At 48.5% G+C, this 20,297-nt stretch overlaps 1 protein-coding gene across 1 annotated transcript in view; it reads right to left on the bottom strand.

The window, feature by feature from the left end:
• Window positions 1-132: 132 nt before the first annotated feature.
• Window positions 133-20,297, bottom strand: part of PLXNC1 (plexin C1) — a 137,441-nt gene continuing 117,276 nt past the window's right edge. Inside the window, exons 24-31 of the mRNA XM_021708253.1 lie at window positions 13,923-13,977; window positions 11,429-11,460; window positions 11,232-11,339; window positions 9,919-10,082; window positions 7,526-7,673; window positions 3,801-3,941; window positions 3,628-3,702; window positions 133-2,526 (exon numbers count right to left, since the gene is read on the bottom strand). Coding sequence (XP_021563928.1) covers window positions 2,422-2,526; window positions 3,628-3,702; window positions 3,801-3,941; window positions 7,526-7,673; window positions 9,919-10,082; window positions 11,232-11,339; window positions 11,429-11,460; window positions 13,923-13,977 — 828 coding nt within the window. The 3' untranslated portion in view covers window positions 133-2,421. The remainder of the gene's footprint in view (window positions 2,527-3,627; window positions 3,703-3,800; window positions 3,942-7,525; window positions 7,674-9,918; window positions 10,083-11,231; window positions 11,340-11,428; window positions 11,461-13,922; window positions 13,978-20,297) is intronic.

The following is a 20,297-nucleotide window of genomic DNA, read 5'->3' as shown; positions in this document are numbered from 1 at the left end:
GCACCACTTAGCAGGAAGCCCCATTTACTGACACATGACAAAGCCCTGGAATAATTAATTTCCAGGGAGCCACTTAGAATTTAAAAATCTATTATAACTAGAAAACTTTGGGGGAAAAAAGACAATCCACGGTTACATCAAAATGTTTATTTTTGGATATAGACATTTAAAACATTCATCTCCAAGAACAGCTTCAATCAGGTATACAATAAGAAATAGACTTTAAATCCTAATATGGAAAAGGTAACAATTAATTTTTAAATGCTGCTGTAGACACTAGTGTTAGGAAAAAAATGTTTATAAGTGAATTGTTTCGCACCAAAAAAATATGCAAAGGAACTTGAAATAGAAGTTGTTTGCCATCTGTTTCTCAGTTGTGTCGATTCTAGACCCGTGACTGATTGTCTGCAGCCCACGGCTCACTTGGCCCTCCCTGCGTTTGGCTACTGTGATCCGGACTGTGATCCAGATAGCACTCTCACTGGAGGATTGACAGACACACTACATACAGGAGTGAATCTTCACACCACCTCGGTGAGGTAGCTTAGAAATAGTATTCAGAAATCGAGGCACAAAAAGGTAAGTGACTTGCCCGAAGTTCCCAGCGGCAAGGTCTCTGGGAGAGGAGGGGCCTCTCCATGGAGGACTCAGGCGCCAGGAAGCTGGACAGGGAAACCCTCATGGAGCAGTGAACGAATCCTTAGATCGAGCTGAAGCTGACCTCTGTGTGCTCGGGACCCTGCTGCGGGAAGTCGGGCAAGTCTCCTACCCTGGCTCTCAACCTCCTCTCGCTCACCTCTGAAGGCTGTGGCCGCCTTGGCTGGGGACCAGGCCTCTCGCCTGGGGACTGACACGTCACCCATCCATCTGGTAGGTTTTTGAGGAGTGTCCACTGGGCAGACAGTGGGAAGATGCCTGTCAGGGCGGTAACAGCTTGTTTCTCTGATCAGCTTGTTGAGGGTCACCTCTCTCTACCACGTGTGAAGGAGCAAAGAAGATGGCATTTCTTCGAGACAGAGTCACAATTAAATTGACCTGACGCTCCAGACAATGTTGGTAAGTGATTTGGGGAATGTGTGATCAGTTTTGTTTTCTTTCCTAGACCAGGACTTGGAGCACCACGGTAACAGGTACTCGCCACAAGGCAGGCTGAGAGGCGCCAATCATGCTTTGACTTCTCTGGTTTAATAGAAGGAAAACACAGTGGTATTAAAATTGGTCATGAGCAGCAAAAATTCAGGAATAAAAAAATCAGCAATAGAAAGACTACAGTATAACGATAAAGAATTCTTTAAAAAGAAAGGCATGAATAAAATGAGTATTTTAAATTCTTTCTCCTGTGAGGAATACTTTCAAAAAGTACATAGTAAGACGAAGATACCAAGTTGTATACTAGTATTTGTCAGGCCTTGGGCCTCAAGTATATATATTTATATATAATACTCCAGTGTGAACAGCAATTTGATGAAATGTAAGATGTATCTTTTTTTTCAAATCACATACAAGTATTTATAACCACAGGATTCACCAGAAATCTAAAGCAAGGAGACACAAGTGTAGAAACACGGGCAGGGGAGTGAGCGACTCATCCACAGATGGTTCTGATCCAAGGCTTGGAAGCAGAAATCATGACTTTTTTGTATAATATCCAAAATGTCCACTATCAGATACACTTAGTATTAAACAAATGGAAAGAAAAGGAGCATACATCAGGTGACGCATCTGGGTCAAATGCTGTCCATATAGGGAAGGCCGCCCATGCCCTGCTAGCGCCCCTGGTGAGATGGAGGGAAGCGGGATGGAGTGCAGGTGGTGACCACTGAAACACGAGCCCTTTCAACAATGTTGCAACACTGTTAGTTTTTGGTTTAAACACACACACACACTCACAAATGCTAAGTGTACACACTACCAAATTCTGCGGTCAGCTTTTTCAAGAACTACTGGGGAGAGGTTCAAAGGTGCAGATCCTCGAAGTGGCTCCGACACCCCCCTCCCCACTTGTTTCCAAATGACTCACTTCACATTTTGTTTTGAGCATGGCAGTACCCCTGGACTGCAGAGGTGCACAGAGTCCCAAGTGCTACATAGCTTTAGTTTTCAAACTATACCACCTCTCATTGTGCTTAAGTGGAGACAGGTTACAATACTGACACTTGCTTACTGGCCCTGTATTCTCTGTAAACAAGGAGGCTGTTTGCAACAACCACTTCGGCTCTATTTACAGAAGGGTTACCGCGGCACAAGCAGGCACAGCGGTCGGTGCGCTTTCTAAAGGCCGTGTGCGCGCCTTGGTCTCTTAAAGACAGTGCGCAAAGTGGAGCCTATGTGCAAACAAGAAGGTCACGACACAGAGAGGCCGAGGCAGCCATCCTGCCCCCGCCGTCTGAAGAACTCTGCCAGGCTGAGCCGGCCCGGCACTCACATCCACTTGCACTTCTTCTTTTCGTCAAACAAGACTCTGACATGTAAGAGCTGCTTCTGAGCTTCTTCCAGCCCTCGTTCTCGCTCTAGTTTATTTAGAATCTGTTGACAATTAGAACAGTTATTTTAGACTCTATGGTCTTAGCATTACAATTCTGTTTCTTTGCATACCTGAGCTGTGAGTGGTAAAATCTGTATGAAACAGATGCCAACATTTCTCTGGTCATTTACATACTTTGCAAGTTGTTTTGCTAAGTCATTATCACAGGATCAACAACACTTTGGCTTAAAATAGAAACCCACAAGAAATACCAACTATCTGCTTACAGTAGGGGACTGGCCTTCCAAGGCCCCTGTTATGCATGACGTCACAGCCATTCCAAGCACAGCAAGCAGTCCTGGCAGCCAACATGCAGCAAGGATTCCTCCTTTAATGCAGCAGGCAAGGGTGTCCTGGTCAGGGAGGAGTCCTCCCCCCTCCCGCTAATAGGGTCCCTGTAGTCCCTCCTCTCCCCCTTCCCCAGTGCGTCCCTTCTCTCCCCTGGCCCCTGGAGAGAGGATGCTTATCGTGTTGGAGGAGCTCATGGCCTCTACCCTACCTTAGGCTTCACTGGATCTTCAAGGAGCAAATGGAACTGGTGAGCTATTCTCACCAGGGACATGGATAGCCTGGCCCAGCATGACTGAGTGGGGGGAATCAGGGAACGGGGAGTTAACATATGTTTGGAAACAGCGCATCTGATGAGTGTGTCTGTGTGAATGCCCAAAGAAAAAAATCCAGATTAAGGAGAATTAATCATCAAGGAGAATGGTTTATTGAAACAGCTGCCCAAGTTAGCAATAGTCATAATTTCAGACAACTACTGAGTACAGAGTCTAGGTGATTTCACAAGCTTAGCTCTCATTTCTAGCAGATCACAGTCAAGCATTAGCTGGCCCCAGCTACTCAGGCCGCTACCTACATGTCAGCGTTCACATGAGTCAGTGGGGCTGCAGGCCCCACGAGCTCGAATGTAACTCTGGCTGGTCATAGGGGCAGCTTCACAGGGTCTGGCTCTGGGCCAGGATCCCCCAGCTCAGACAGGCTTCCTGGCCTCCCTTTCTGCCGTCTGGATGCCAGAGCGGTCTTAAAACTCACAGAATGCTATCACCAAGTCCTGTGACTGAGCCACAGCTTAAAAACAATGCTGTGAAAAATCTTACCTCATCAAAATATTTGACGATGTATTTGTAGATTTCTGTCAAGGCCACTTCTTCATTAAATTCATTTTCATGTTTCTAAAAGAAAGGAAGGCTTGTTGAGAGATTCTGAAATGACTTTCTTTAAAAGAAAAAAGATAACCAAATGAAAGCTTATTTCTGCTTTCTAACAATACCTTCGATTCCTGAGTTAGAAATTCTTCCATTTCTGAAGATGACAATGGAGGCAAGTCCCTGATTGCTTTGTAATAAGATTTTACTTCTTCTTTGTAGGTTGGGATATCCTTGGCATAGAGGAGTTTGTTTGTTGGTGCTTCCTAAAAAACAAACAAAAAACATCACCAAAAGGTTAAAAAGTCAAAGACAATGTCACAGCACCATGTTGCCGAACCCTCCCCGCCAGCAGTTACCCCCACTCACGAGGCCTGGTAAGTGCTGGTGACTGAGTGACTGACTGCCATCTAGATAGTTCCGGTGAGTCACTGTTATTTTCAGGCAGATTAAATGCTAATATATTCTGCCTTCCTCTCATAAAAGAACTAAAATTATTATTTTTGCATGATTTTGAGTTACTGTAACAATGGAACTTATTTCAATCATAGTTCATTACTAATGGTTGTAAAAAGCCTGAATTAAAACATTTGCTCTCATCCTCGCCCACCAGTGAATTTGGCATTTATAAAAGACTTGATTGTAGGTCTGATTGAGCCTTTATATAACCATGAAACTGGTAAGTACTTGGCAGAGGCAGATTTTCCAGCATGTCCCTTTTATTTCATTCCATCATAAAGATCTTCTAGATTTTCCAGGGAAGCTCGTGTCCACTGGTATTGGTGGCTCCAGTGTCTGCTTTTGCAAAGGTTCCCTGGCAGGTAGAATGTTTTGTATAATTAGAACAACTATAATATTTGAAAGTTAGGCTGGGCCACAATGGCTCGGCCTGTAATCCCAGCACTTTGGGAGGCTGAGGCGAGAGGACTGTCTGAGCCTGAAGGTTCAAGACCAGCTTGGGCAATTTGGTGAGACCTCATCTCTATAAATCACAAAAAACTAGCCAGACATGGTGGCATGCGTCTATAGTTCCAGCTACTTGGAAGGCTGAGGTGGAAGGATCGCCTGAACCCAGCAAGTCAAGGCTATGGTGACCATGAGTGTGCCACTGCATTCTAGCCTGGGTGACAAAGAATGAGACTTCAACTCAAAAAAAAAATTTTTTTTTTGAAAATTAAATAAGTCAAGATTTTATTTTAAAAAGTCCATTTTCACACAAGTTTTAAAAATTCTACTTGGGAACAACAGGTGAGACAGTGGTAGGGCTCATGTCCCAGGACATCATAAAAACCCCACGAGGCTGGATCCATGGCCTGATGGGTCACTCAGAAGGATGCTCAGTCTGAGAGATCACTGAGGTCTTCTCCTCTTTCAAAAGTTTAGGCAGAACCCAGAAATCACACAGTCATTCATTCATTCAATTAACACTGATCGATTAACCAGGCACTGTAGGCACGCATGGCATGAAGCAACAAAGACCAGTGCCTGCCCTTAAGATGCCTTTGATCTACTTGCGAGGACAGATTTCCACAGTGCTTGCTGCGATACAAGGCATGAGCAAAGAGGGACTGCAGAGTTGGGTGAACCAGAAATCCCTTCTCTGCTGCGAGGTGTGCTCTCAGGCAACACTGCCACCTTAGAACATCTGCATCCTCATCTAGAAAGTGGGGGTGGTAATAACTACTTCACTGGGTGCTTGTGGGATTAACTGAGATACTCCAAGAACATGAACAGCTATTTTTTTTATACAAATAAACACTGACATGTCTTTCTGTGTGCTGTGTGGTAAGACAGCAATGGCATTTGTCACATGGAGACATCGCCGGAGAAAATGCATGAGGAGGGTTCCCAGAGTGGCATGTTGAGACTGATCTGAGCCTCCTACAATTTTTGGTACCCATTAGGAACTCATGTTTGTTGAATGAATGAAATGCCTGTGAATGAATGAATGATTTTACCAGACAGGAAAGATACCAGCAAAGGATGTGGAAACCATTCACGGTATGTGTGGGAAGAGTAAGAGCGGAAGCAGGGAGGGGTAGGGGATGTGCAGGTAGGGGAGGAAGCAAAACCTGTCGGGAGGCGTCCAGGGACCGTGAAGCTGGCAGGGATAGGGAGTGCCTGCAATTTTAGGAAACAGACTTGAAACCACCTATATAAAATTCATATCAGGTCATGGGGTAAATGCTGTAGCAGAGACCCAAGCCTCGGAACACCATAGCTATGGTAAGAATTGAACACATCTGCTGTTTCTAAGTTTGCTTTCAGGTCAACAGAGGACAGTTGATCATCTTCCCGTCCTGACCCCAACACACTCTCTTGCGCAATGGGCCCCAGGTCTGTGTAGATACCAGAGCAGAGGTTGGAGAACAGGAGGGTGCTGTCTCCAGAGACCCACCTTCCCCACCTTCCTCCTGAGCTACCTCCAAGATGGCCCACAACCCAGGGTAGGAACTGGGAGCACAGGATGTGCTTATGGACAGTGTCCAGTACAAAGCCTAGGGCTAGAGCTTGAGGTATTGTTCAGACTCTGTTCTCTGATGGATTTGGGGCCCCACTGGGCCAGAACACACACCAGGAGGATTGTTCTGCCTCTCCCATAATGTCTCTCCTAGAAATCGGGCGGGAAGGCAGTCTTGACACTCCATGGCATCATCAACCTATCAGCAGTCTCTGTCCCCCGCCGAGTTCCCTTTAGAAACCCCAGCCTCTGAGAATCATCTCCCATCCTACTTGCTCTGCTGCTCTGCAATGTTAAAGTATTTCTCCACTGTCATGGCTACGTTAGTCCTGGTTTTTCTGGGCTATGGGCATAGGAACCCTGTCAGGCTGTAACAGATGACCAGATCAGATTCATGTTTCAAGAAGATAACCTGAGACACAGTGAAAAGAAACAGCTTGGGGTAGGGGCAGCCAGCAGGGGCAAGAACACCGTGAGGAAACAATTATGATTCCAGTGGGGAGGGGAACAAGGGATAAGGTGGAGGAATTGGGCTGGAGGGACAACAGACGTGTTCCAGACAGAAGCAACTGGGGAGAGTTGAAGGGAGTCAGAGACACTGCAGGGATTCCACCTGAGAGACAGGCAGTGCCAGGGAAGACCAGAGAGTAGTCTTGTTGTACAGGAACAGTGGTGATAGGAATGGGTTGTGGCTGGGAGTCAAGGCACCCACGAAACACCAGTCACTGTCATCCCAGACACCTCAGAGCCTTTTCCCCAAAGGGCCTCGTCTAGATATTAAAGGTCTTCTGAAATCTGTGGGTACAGAGAAGGGCAGGTCAGTGTATTTGGGAGTGCTCAAATCAGACCAATGCATCTCTTTTAGAGACTGCTCTGCATTTTTATCTTCCTTTGCTTTCTTGGGGCTTTTGATCAGTGAAGAAAACCACAAGAACACAAAATTCATGCTTTGATTATAAACTGACAAACTGGTATTGTTAAAAATCTCAGGCAGAAATTGTTTCCCCATAAGCAACTTGTTATATTCAAATAGGATTTTTATGTATATTCAACTTAATTTACGCAAGTTTCAACAGTTTCATACTTTGGGTTGTTTGTCAGTATCTGTAGAATGTTTTTCTAAGAAACTAAGAAAAGTTTGCATGACTGTGGTAAAGATTTTCACAGGCAGATTTCTGCAATAGGGTGGGGCTAATTATTTTGATTTTCACTTTAGAAAAATAGATTTAAAATAAAAATAATTGAGACAGACTTTGAAGGAAAGCGAATGTGCAGTGGCCCTCTGCGACTGTCTTCCCAGTGCATATACCTTCACCATAGCGCGCTTGTCTTTAGGAAAGAGCATCAGGCTCATAGCGGGACAGACGAGGGACACTCAGTGGGCCTCACCTTCCCCAGTTGCTGCTCCGTCAGGGAGAACGCATCCATGAACGCCTGGGCAATCACTGACAAGCAGCCGTCTATGTGGGGTGTCTTCTTAATGTCAAAGACAAACTGCGGGTTCTTCAGGATGTTTACCCAGAAGCGAAGAGGAAGGCTGTTCAAAGAGAGAATAATCCCCGTTCACAGAGGGTCACCTGTGAGACCTGCGGGCTGCTGATCACAGTTTGTAAACAGGCTTGTCTGTCCTTGTGACTGAAGTACACAAGTCAGCTTGGCCAAGTGCACCAGGCAACAGATGGCGGCTTCCCCCAGAGAGGACAACAAGGGGTTAAGCTGACAGGGCTGCTAAAGGGAAGGCAGGGGGACAGGTCTGAAAGTGGCCACAACCAGAATATTCTCCAGCTAGTTTTTTATTATGTATGAGGAGACCCCAAAAAACCAGAATTCACTGATATTGTGTATTTATCATCACGTTTTTAAAACTTCAAAGTCTTCTGTTTGATGCAGTACCCCTATTGAGATGCTTTTTCCACTGCTGAAAACAGTTTTTGAACTTGTTAATTTTGATGCCTTTTAGTGCTTCTGCCGTTTTTTGTTTCACCTCTTCCACACTGGCAAAACGTTTCTCTCTGAGGAATTTTGTCATTGGTGAAACAAAAAGTCACTTGAGTGAATCAGGTGAATGGGGAGGGTGGGTCATGGGGTCATGCCATTTTTGGTCAAAACTGCTGAGCACTCAGCGTGGTGTGAGCAGGTGCGTTCCTAAATCACCCGTCATTAAGTGGGCAAATGTGTTGAAAGAATCTCCAAAAAAATTCACTGAAGCAGAACACAGCCTCTCACAACAACACTAAATGGTCCATGGTGATGTGTTCCTAGAACACGCACCTAGCAGGGGAAGCCAGTACTACAATGGGCCCGCTCTCCAGAAGGTAATTCCGGTTTTTGGTCCCCCTCGTATGCATCTCTCCTGTGTATCATTTTTCTCCAACTCCTGGTGGTTGATTCTCACACAACTACCCACCATCCTTCTCGCACAGCATCAGACTGCGGCTCCTCTACTCAAGCCCTCGAAGCACACAGCTCCCTCTGGACAATGCCAGAAGCCTCTGTACCTGTTCCCCCACCCTCCCCTGCACTCCCGCACCCCTTGTGCCTGGCAGCCCTGCTCCCGTCCATCTTCCTGAAAGCCCCTGAGAATGCTGTGGCTCAGGCCCTCTCCTCCTTCCAGATTTGGCCCAGCTGTCACTGTCTATGAGACCTCCTCTGGCCACCTGTCCCGACACTCGCCTCCCTTCCCACCTTCTCCACCATGCTTACTGCCCCCTGCTGTACTGCAGGTCACCCGTTAGAATGCAGGCTCTGTATGGACATGAACTTCCGTCTTGTTACCAAATCTCCAGTACCTAACTGCGTGGCATGTGGCAGGTACACAAATATTTGGACATGAACTTGGGACTTGCTCAAGGCACTTCCATGATCTTTTCAACTCTAGCCCAGCTCACTGCCCCCACCACATGCTGCCAGGTCTTCCAGCAGCTCTTCTGTCCCCATTGCCTTCCCTGCTCAGATGTCCCAGTCTTTGCAGTGTCATGGTGGCCTGCAGCTCCCAGGTTTAGTGTGGGAGTGGCAGGGACTGGGGTAAGAGGCTGGGATGCAGGAACGCAGTAAGCCAGGGTAGAGTTGAGGGAGACTGGGTGGGCACTGAAATAGGCACTCGCCCTGGAGCTCGGAGCTCCAGCTTTTAATATTTCAGGTGACTTGGCTGACCTCAAGGCTGGGCTGGGCTGAGAGCTCTGACTTTGCATCTTGCTCTCAGCCCATGCACCGTGTTCCACATGGAGTAATGAGCTATGCCTCTTTATGGAGGAGGCATTAGGAATAGATCTGGATACGCTGCCTGTGCTTAAGGCCAAATGTTCAAATATAAGACAAAATACAAACTTTGGGCTAACTCTCAATGCCTGAGTGCTGCATTGGAGGAAATAAAAGCAGAAATTTCTATACAGAATCAGAATGTAGATGGACAGCTGGACACTGCAAAGTAACATTGTTTCAGAAACAAATAAAATGGTTTTATAATGATATTTCCTCTAATAAAAAAATGATATGATGAAGCCACAAAATATTAATTTCTCATCCTTTGCTGGTCACATTAAACTTGTTTCAACATTGTAGACAAAGTCTTTTCCATGCATTAGAGATATTAGGGCTTACTTTATTCTAAAAAATAGGATCCTTGGCATAGGAATGGTTTCATTTACTGTTTAAAAATAGTAACAGAGTGAGAAACGACTCCAATATGATAGCTCACCACACCCACAGACTCTGAGCCACGACTCCTTTTAGCTAATTTTCTGTCCCAGATTCTTGAAAACAGTAATTCTTTAGATTCCTACCTGTTTGTTTTCCAAATATGCACGACATCAGGATCTGTGATCTTTTTGTTTTCAGCCTGGGCATCCAAAAAGTCAAAAAAGTATTTTATGGCAAACGGGGCTCTGCTGTTGGGTAGACTCCAAATGCTCCTGAAAAGCTTCTCAAGCACAGAGTGAATTGCCACCTAGAAGACAGAATATCACATTCAGGGGTTAAGAAGTGTGGTCACAGTCCTGAAAACATAGAAAACCCAGTCCAGGTTCAGAGAAAATGATGAACAAACAGAGAGAAACAGGCTGAGGAGAAACGTAAAACAGTCAAGCGCGTCAGTGCTCACAGTAGGACAGGAACCCTGAAAAACCACGCAGATTGGGCAATGCAGCTCTGAAGCTTCCTGCAATAGCAACACTGTTTAGACAACTGGGGGGGGGGGTGTCTGGGCCATCGCCAGCAGGGGCATGTTGCTTACAGGCTGTGTGCCCAAACCCACAAGCAGCAGATGCCTGGCTCCTGTGAGGGACGATCAGCCTGGGAAACCCTGAATGGCACCCGGACCTCAGAACTTCTGCTGCACCTTCTAAAACCCCAGAGTATTTCACAAACACCAAATAGGCTGAGCTCTGTGGGACAACGAGAAAATCAGGAGTCCCAGGATGTCATCTGCCCCTCAACAAGTCTCAGCTCCAGGCAGATTTTCTGTCATCATCTGAGGAAGCCTGCCCATTGAGTTTCCAGGGCCAAGTACAGATAATGGCACTTAGAGCACTCATCATTCCAAAGGGAAAAGGTCACTGTGGACTTCCTCATTCCACTCAAAGCCAGAGAGTAAGATCTGTTCCTGATTCGGCATTCCACATCGGACACTTGGGTGTGTGAGAGGAATTCTTAATTTTCAAGTGGAGAAAAAAAGTCAGTTCATATTTCCTAGGTTTCTATTCACTGACCCTCCCACCCCCTTCATTTTATTTGCAATGCAGAGAGGGAGTTTTATTGCTCATCTGTAATAACAAGCAAACAAAAAGGAGTAATTATGCTGTCAACCTAAAAAATAACAGCAGGAAGCAGTGGGGAAGGGATTGGGATATTGCATCCCTGATTGAAGATGCCATGGTGGAAATCTGTAAAGTGCTGCTATCTGTGCAGTTTAGAAAAAGCAGCAGCAAAAGGAGGAGGATAGGAAGTGTTTACAATGTAGACTTTCATTCTGCTTTGCTGGGAGGCACAGGGGATTTGTAACATTTTTGGACCTCAGTGGAAGTTAAGCCAAATGCACTGTCCACCCACATGGTCCACCCCCAAGGCATGTGAAAGCTCCCTGAGCAGCAGAAAAGACCTTGGTGGACAGCAGCTTTGTCAGGTACATTTCCTTCACTTTGAACTTGTGCTTCCCTCGATGTCTCTTTCCCTGCACATCTTGGAAGGCTTCGGAATCTGGCAGGATCTGGAGGGAGATGGAGCAGAGGTGTCACCCAGCAGCCTGCTCCTGCCGCAGGGGACACCCGGGCCACGGTGTGGGAAGGCTCCACTCACCAAGTGGCAGTGATCGTCCGAGTACTCCACATCTGGAGGTCAGAGGGGAGATAAAACAGTCCATTAGAACAGCCGCGGCCAGCCAGCCTTCCTCAGGGGCCTCACTGGGGCTGTGGGGCCCTTTGGCTTTCCTTTCCTTTTTTATTTTAGAGCTGTGGTTGCATTGTTGTGTATACTGGTGATAGCTGGGCTTCCAGTGAGCCCTCTCTCCCAGGAGTGGACATGGTGCCCAGTGGGAGGTCATGTACCTCTTCTCCACCCCTTCCCACCTCCCCCCATTAACAGTGCCTGGCATCAGTTGTTTCTGCCTTTGTGCCCAGCGTTCAGGGCCCACTTGTGAGTGAGCACATGCAGTGTTCAGTGCTGTTTCTGAGAGGGCTCACTTAGAGTGGTGGTCCTCACTACACCGTGCTGCTGAGCCCTTGAACTTGAGCTGTTCACAGCTACATTCCCCCTGCCACATCTTGAGATCTTGTGGAAAACGTGAGGACAGATGGGCCAGGATGTGAGGTGGGAGCAATTCCACCCGGGGGTGTCAAAACAGAGGCTGCATGACCACTTGAAGGGTAGGGGAGGCCCAAGCCTTTCATGCAACAAACACCTGGGCTCATCCCAGGGGCCAGGGACAGCCAGGCCCACATTCCAGCCAGGGAGAGACCTCAGACTATGAATTCCATGATGAATCATGGAATTGAGACTATGTAAGGATGATGAAGGGAACTGCATGCTAGAAAGTGCCTAACGGGAGAGCTGTGCCCGTTGAACGTCTTCAGGAAAGGGATTTGTGAGCTGAGCCTGAATGAACAGTTGTCCAGGCAGATGGAGGAAGGCCCAATGGGGAAGAGACTGAGCCCCGAGGGTCTGAAAGGAGGACCTGAGGTGCCCGGAGAGTGGAGAGTCAGAGGGAGGACAGGTGACTGAGAAGGCTGAGGGCCTATGGCCAGAGGGAGGGTGGGGTCAGGCGCTTGGGTTTCTGTCTTACAGATAAGAGACTACCACATCTTGAAACACTTGTGGAAAAATGCTATGGAGATGAGGGATAGAAAGGACCGGCAGAGAGGTCAGCAGTAGGGCAGAGATGCTCAGAACTGAGGGCATGGTGGGACCCCACATGGCGAGGAGTGGCCTAGGTGGAGGAGGGACAGCCATGTGTGTCAGGAATATGAAGAGGTGGGCAGGGCAGCCAGGAGGAGGAATGTGAGGAGGCAGGCAGGGTTGGAGCTGGTTGTCAAGGGGCTCTGATGTCTGTTTTCTCTGTTAAGTGCAGGGGGAGCCCACTGCAGACAAGCAGGAGACTCATGGGGGCTGGGGCTTTGAGAGAAGTTGAACGTGGGGGAGAACAGCACTGGGTTGCCCAGGAACCCAATGGCGTGAGGGCACTGGCCTGGCCAGACACCGTGGACTCACAGCGACCCTGTATCTCTGTGCATTTCCCCCATGGCTGTCTGCTGTGGGTTCAGGAAAGGCTAACTGCTGGGTGCATCCAGGCCAGGATCTCAACAGAAGGGCTGAGGACAGGACAGAGGGGCAGGGGGCCAGGAGCCTCGACAGGCTCGTCATCAGGATAGTGACTCCCGGCAGGGGTGGACAGAGGAAGCTGGTGCTAACTGATGGATCCCAGCTAGGGTTCCCCACCTGACTCCCAACACAGGCTCTCCCACAGGTCCAGTCTCTGAAGCCGGAGGCACACGGCTCCTCCACTTTCAACACAAGGACTCTATTCTCTGAAGCCAGAGAGAAGGCCACCTCCTCAGGGTGGCCTCCCCACAGCCCCATGCAGGGATGATGGTGAGGGCCCAGAGGGGTCCTCCGAGCTCCCAAGGTATACCACCTGCACTGGAAGGATGCTTGCGTTCTCTGCTTGTGCTGAACAGATGCGGGGACCTGCCCCACCCCTTCTAACAGCTCATCCAGGCATCAGTAAGCCCTGCCTTGGCCAAGTGTATATCAGGGGCCTGCGACTGAACAACCGGAAACTTCGAGGCTGACAATGGACTGTCTTGGCTGAGGTACAATTTCTCTGGAGCTGACCCTGCTAGAACAGAAATGACCTGCCCTATGGCTGTCAGGGAGACAAAAGCTGACTTCAGAGTCTGGCCTGTGGCTCTCCATAGAAGCCCCCTTGAGTGGAGTCTCTGTCCACGTTCTGGGGTATGGCGAGCTCTCTCACAAGGACAGTGGAGTGGGCCACCTCCTCTATCCGTGCCATGGGGCCATAGGGTAATCTGCAGCCTGCCTCTCATCTGGGGGCTCCTCTGCCGGTACCCAACAGTCGGAGAACAGCCACGCAGGCCAAGCAGCCACCACCCACTGCAATGCATTCCGCCCTCCTGCAGGCCCCCATTCTCAAGCATGGAAACAGTCCGTCCCCGCTTTCAGAGGAGGACATGACGACAATTCAGTCTCACCTTTGTGACGATACATCTGAGAAGCAAAAAGCAGTGCCTTACAAACCAGGGTGAGAACAGATGGCAAACAACATTGTATCAGTTACCTGATGTGAAGTTGGCAATCTTCTTAAAGACTTTTATAGTGGATCCGTTTGATATCTGAAATCAAAGATATAAAACATGAGTTTTCAAAATGTTATGTATTTCTTAACTTCACCCAGAATTAGATGGCTGGATGGACTTTCCATGCTCTCACTTATTAACCAAACACACGGCCACAGTTCCCATGCCACAGGCACTGTGCTGGGGGCTAATGACAGGCAAGACAGCGTCTCTGCCCTCTAGGTGCTCACGGTCCCAGAGATACAGGAGGCAAGTGAGGAGGTCAGGAGCTTTGGGCAGAGGGGAGGTGGGCCAGCCCTGAGTGGGGAAGGCCAGGCCGCACTGGGACCCTCCCAGCCTCAGAGGTCGGAAGGGGCTGGGCCCGCTTTGTCGTCTGAGTTCTAGTGTTACCTGTGGAGTGCTCATGCCCTTGAGACGTGAACAGAACATGCTAATCTCAATGTGGTGGCCTTAGGAGTGGGGCCTGTGGGAGATGATGAGGTCATGAGGGTGGGGCCCTCAACTCAAAAAAAAAAAAAGTGTTCAAACAAGTTTTCAAACCTGTCGTGTATAAACTGGCGTCTATACTATGATAGAGTAACATCGCATCTGGGTCTACACTCAACAGAAAGTATACATCCTATAGTGATCTATGTGTCGTTGGCCCATACTGGAAACATCCCCAAATCCATCAACCTTAAAGTAGATAAATGAGGCCATGATGTGTGGGCAGGCTGCCCCTTGCCCAGAGCTGAGCACCCCAGTGGAGAATGGCCCTGGGACCTGGCGTGGGGGGTGGGAGGCTCCTGCATAGCTAGTCCAAGTGCATAAAGGGCTGTGATGAGTGGTTGCTCCTCTGCTCAGGCATGGATGCCCCCTCCATGGAGCACTTCCCTGGGGATTTGCCCTCCTCCCCAGGGAGGGTGCCCAGGCCAGGCCCTCTGCGCAGAGCCCAGCACCCTATACCTATGTATCAAATAAAGGTAGACTCTTAAAAAAAAAAAAGTAGATAAATGGGGGGTGTATTCACACAACAGAATAGTATAAAGCAATGAAAATGAGCCAACTCCTGTTACACACCCACGGGCGGATCACAGTCACAATATTGTGCTGGAATGCCTTGTAGGAGGCAAGCTACAGAATAATTCACTGCACAAAGCTAGCATAGCCCAGCCCGCCAGGATGAGGGCAGGGAACCTGGGGACAGGGAAGGCCAGGAGGAGGGACTGCTTCTTGGGCAGTGGTGGCAGGATGGGTTTCCTCAGTGACAATATATCCAGCCGGCGGTATGCTGAAGACCTGTTCTCCTCTGTAGGGTACACAAGCTAAGCAGCCCTAACCCAAAAATCAAATGCTCCAAAACCTGAAGGTTTCTCAGTGTCATCAGGTAGAAATTCTAGCCCCAAGCTCACATGGCAGGTCACAAACACTAGTCAAAACTGTATGCAGAAAATTAAAAATACTGTATACAATTACCTGTGGACTATATGTATAGGGTATGTATGAGCCATAAATGAATTCTGGTTTAGATTTGAGTCCCATCTCCAAGGGACCTCATTATATATGCAAATATTCCTGAATCCAAAGGAAAAAACCGAACTTCTCATTCCAAGCATTTTGGGTAAGGGATACTTAACCTGTGATATATTTTTAAAAGCTTGTAATGAAGAATCATACAAATTGCATGTACTTCTTAATAAAAACTTTGACATTTCAGCTTAACATATAGGAGAGTACTTAACTTTTACTAATGTTAAGTGCACAGCCCAAAGAATATTCAAATTAAATATATACCTATGTAACCACCACCTAGACCAAGATATAAACTATTGCAAGGTCCTGGAATATCCTTTTTTTTTTTTTTTGAGTTGGAGTCTTACTCTGTCACCAAGGCTGGAGTACAGTGGCACGCTCACGGCTTATTGCAGCCTCAACCTCCTGGGCTCAGGCATCCTTCTACCTTGTCTCCCAAACAGTTGGGACTACAGGTGTACACCACCACACCCAGATAATTTTAAAAATTTTTTTAGAGACAAAGTCTTGCTATATTGCCCAGGCTGGCCTCAAAATCCTGGGCTCAAGCAGTCCTCCTGCCTCAGCCTCCCAAAATGCTGCTGGGATTACAGGTGTGAGCCACCACTTCCAACAGTCCCTAATACCCTTTCCTAGCCAATAAGCACCCCATCCTCATCCCAAGCTAACACTTTTCTGACTTCTTTCACCACCTATTTGTGTTACCTGTTCTTGAACGTTATATAAATGGACTCATACAGGATGTCTAGCTTCTTAGGGCCAGGATAAGGTCTGTGATATTTACTCCTATTGCAACTTCCAGGAGTTTGTTCTTTTGGGGTTTGTTGTTGTTGTTGTTGTTGTTGTTTTGAGTTGGAGTCTCACTCTGTCACCCAGACTGGAGTGCAGTGGCCGCTTCTGGCCACCGCAACCTTGACCTGCTGGGCTCCAGCGATCCTTCTGCCTCAGCCTTCCAAGTAGCTGGAACTACAGGCGCGCGCTACCACGACTGGCTAATTTTTTGATTTATTGTAGAGATGAGGTCTCGCTGCCCAGGCGGATCTCGAACCCGAGGGCTCAGGCAATCCACTCACCTCAGCCTCCCAAAGGCGCGGGATTACAGTTCTTTTTAATCAGCACATATTAGTCCACTGCATGAATTTATTACCCAAAAAGTTGCCATACAATAAAAGAATGATTGATACATGCTGAAGTATGGATGAACTTCACAAAACATGTTGCCAAGTGCAAGAAGTCTGTTACAAAAGACCACGTATGTATGAAATACCCAGAATGGGCAACTGCATCCAGGCAGGTCCTGGATGACCAGCCACCCAGGCAGGACTGGAAGGGCACAGGGGACTGCTTGGGCATAGGGTTCCTTCCAGAGGGGATGGGGACATTCTGGAACCAGACTGGCGATGGCCGCATAGGTCTATAAAATACATCTAAAACCACCTAAAAGCAGGCAAGCTTTGTGATATGTAAATTATATCTCAATAGGGCTATTAAAAATTGCTGCTTTTCGATGTATACTTTTGACAAACACTGATGTACCAATGCAGTGCCTCTGTGTGGTGTGTCTCTCTGTGTGTGTATGTCCCCATTTGGAACTCAAGTCAAGAGATCTCACCTGAGGCCTTCCAGGACCACGTGCCCAGGGTTAAGTGGCTCTGCAGTACCCTCCCCACACCCTGGTGGCCCCTGGTGAGGAGCCAGGTGAAGAAGTGCCCTCAGAGGGAAGGAGTATAGATGCTGAGAGGTAGGGACAGGCTGGGCTCCTCAGGAGGAAACTGATCTCAGGGAGGAGCCAACCCACAACACATCAAAGGGTGGTGAAAGAAGGCAGGTTAGAGACAGCCCACCCAATTCCGGGATCACCTCAGCGGGGAGGCCTGCTGTTCTGATGCTCCAAGGCTGTTCCGATTTCCAACATGAACTTGGACTTGGACTTCCCAGTTTGGAAAGAACTGCAGACCCAGCATGTCTCTTCTGCCCTGCTGCCCTGGCTGTCCAAAGGCACAGGCCTGCCTGCAGCCCAGAGGACCAAGGCCTCACCTCCAGGCAGCCGCAGAGGGAGGCCAGCAGAGCACAGTCAGCCTCAGGAGGCCTCACACTCAGCCGACCAGCCAACCGCCCAGTCCAGGCCAGGGGCTCCACCTGCTGTGTGCAGGACATCTTGGGGTGGCCACCAGGCCTTGCCAAGCATCTCCTGTGGGGACTTATCACTGTCACTTAGCTCTTTGGCTCTGCCATTATTACCGATCATCCTCTCCTTCCCACCAGCCGGTCACTGTTTTCTGGCCGATCCTCTGTACTTGACATGATGGAAGGAGACACCCAGGCAGGCACCCCCTTGACAACGCTGATGCCCCTTGGCACCCCCTTGGCAACTGAGTGTACAAGAAGGTTCCAGTGGAGTTACAGAATCCCACCCCACGAACGAAGAGGAGGTATGCTCCACTTCTGTGCCAATAAATATCTTTTTATAAAAGGAGGCCATGACTCATTCTGGATAATTGTCAGAGAATGGATCCCAAGCAGTCCCGTGCAGAAAGTTGAGCCAACACTCTGCTCCCACCAGATGCTTTGTGGTGCCCAGAGCGTGAACCCTTCCTCTGTCACCAACAGTGCCGTGGGCCTGCGGCAGGCATGCTGCAAGGGTCCAAATGTCTCATAAGAGCTGGTACCACTGGAGGCTGGCACGCGCAAGGCACTGAGACAGCGGAGACACAGCTTGTATGGAAGTCTTACTCCAAGACCGTCTCCCAAGAGTGAGTGTAACACGTGTTATTAGTGGATGAGCTGTGTATGTTATGTGTGCAAGCGTGTGTATGTCTGACTTCCACAGCCGCCCCAGGACTGGAACATTTCCCCCATGTGACACCTTAACACGACAACAGAGACAGAAACACCGAGTATGTGCAGATGTTTGCAGGGGGAGTTTTCTATTGTCCATGTAGCCCAGCCTGTCTGCAAAGCGCCCCAGACTCCAGAGTGTTAAGACAACAATGGCTCTCTCCCCAGTGTTCCAAATGCGCTTCTCAGAGTCACTCATTAATCGTCCCCTGCCCCTGGGAGGCACACGGCGTCCTCTAGACCCCTACTTTAGGGATGAAAACCAAATTAAATCAAAGAAAGATTAATGTCACTCGATGAATCTGCGGCAGGAATGCTTCTCCAGCCCAGAGCAGAACGGGTGTGCACAGCAATTTCAAACTGCATTCCCTCAGTCCCATGGTATCCCAGGATTCCTTGTGACAGCAGGTGTGCCCCTCCGGTGATGGCCAGAGATGACCACCAGCTTTCCCCTCATCAGAATGAGGAGCTAGGCTTCGTAGGGAGAGACGGGCCCATGCCACCAGTTCAAAGTCACTTCTAAAGTGAACAGGGCCACAAATTCTCCGAACCTCCTCCAGGTAAAGGTGAGATGTCTTTTAGTAAGATACCATCTCTATGGCATAGATTGGAGGTCATTCCATAAAAATAAGCTTCTAGAAATACACAGTTGAGCTTATATTTAACCTTATGAAACCACCATTTTTGTGGGTAAAAGTGGTCAACTATTGGCAATCTCATATGGCTCAGTCTAAGAGAAATGCTAGAATTTTATGGAAAATAATGAATATTTTCTGGATACTGTAATACCCACCCTCCCTCCTTTCCTTCCAGTAGGATTTTGCTCTGTTGCCAAGGTTGGAGTATGGTGGCACAATCCTGGCTCATCATAGCCTCCAGCTCCTGGGCTCAAGTGATCCTCCCACGTCAGCCTCCTGAGCAGCTAAGGACTACAGGCACGTGGCACCACACCTGGCTATTTTTTTTCATTTTTGGTAGAGAAGAAGTCTCACTATGTTGCAGCTGGGATTACAGGTGTGAGCCAAGCATCTGGTTTTCTTTCTTTATTTAAAGAAAACATCTGAAAACACAAAAATCAAAATGAATCACCACATGGAAGCCCTCCCTGGTAGCACTCATTCCTAAAACCACATTTTCCGCTAAGACAGTGTCATGTGAAGACAGAATTCTATTAAGTGAGGGTCATCCCAGCGGCCGTTCCTACCCTCCCTCTGCGATGCTGACTTCCCCCTCAGCTCCTCTCCCGATGCACCAAGGCTGAACACAGATGAGAAAGAAACACTTTCCCTGAGTGATAACCTCAAGGCCTCGGTGCAAGGCTTGAACTTCGAGCATGTGGATGGGCCGGGAAGCATTGAGTCACTGGGGTTCTTGACACCTGGGGCAGGGCTTGGAGAGGCCTGGAACCACAGAAAGTGCCCAGAGGGCTCCTGCTTCTCTTGTTTACTGGAAACCTCCATGGGCCCCCAGCCTGCTCCCTCCACAGACTATTAGAGGTACCTGGAGGTTGTCTTTCTCCCAAGGGAGCTGGTTCTCCAAGAGCCAGTGACACTGGAGGCCAAGCGCCCAGGGAAGCTGGACTGGAGCCATTAGAGCCGGAGCCTGAGAGAGGCCCCTCTTGGATGGCACTGGTCACCTTCTCTGTGACTGCTGGTCTGAGGGTATGGGGACCAGAAGGGCAGCACTTGACACTCAGACACCAGGCTCATCACAAGGCTTTGGGAGAGGCCACCTCGGAGCCTGGTATAGGGCAGTGTCATTACCAGGACTTCTCACACATCAGCTGGCTTTCTAAATAGGCTGCTTTGGGTGGAGGGCAGGAGCAAAGGCTGTGATCCAGCCCTGAGCAGGGCAGTCCTCAGGCCTGAACTGAGCCCAGGTCTCCAGGATGATTCTTTTCAACTGCTTTCAGCCTTGCGGAATCTGAGAGGTACTGTGTGGCCTTGGCTGAGTTTCCTAGTCTTCATCTCAGGGAGGAAATGAGGACCAGAGAGTTGTTGTACTGG

The sequence above is a fragment of the Carlito syrichta genome, unplaced genomic scaffold, assembly GCF_000164805.1.
Source record: "Carlito syrichta isolate Samal-C Ts95f unplaced genomic scaffold, Tarsius_syrichta-2.0.1 Scaffold135639, whole genome shotgun sequence".
Classification (NCBI taxonomy): domain Eukaryota; kingdom Metazoa; phylum Chordata; class Mammalia; order Primates; family Tarsiidae; genus Carlito; species Carlito syrichta.
This window is presented reverse-complemented; position numbering and strand designations above follow the sequence as displayed.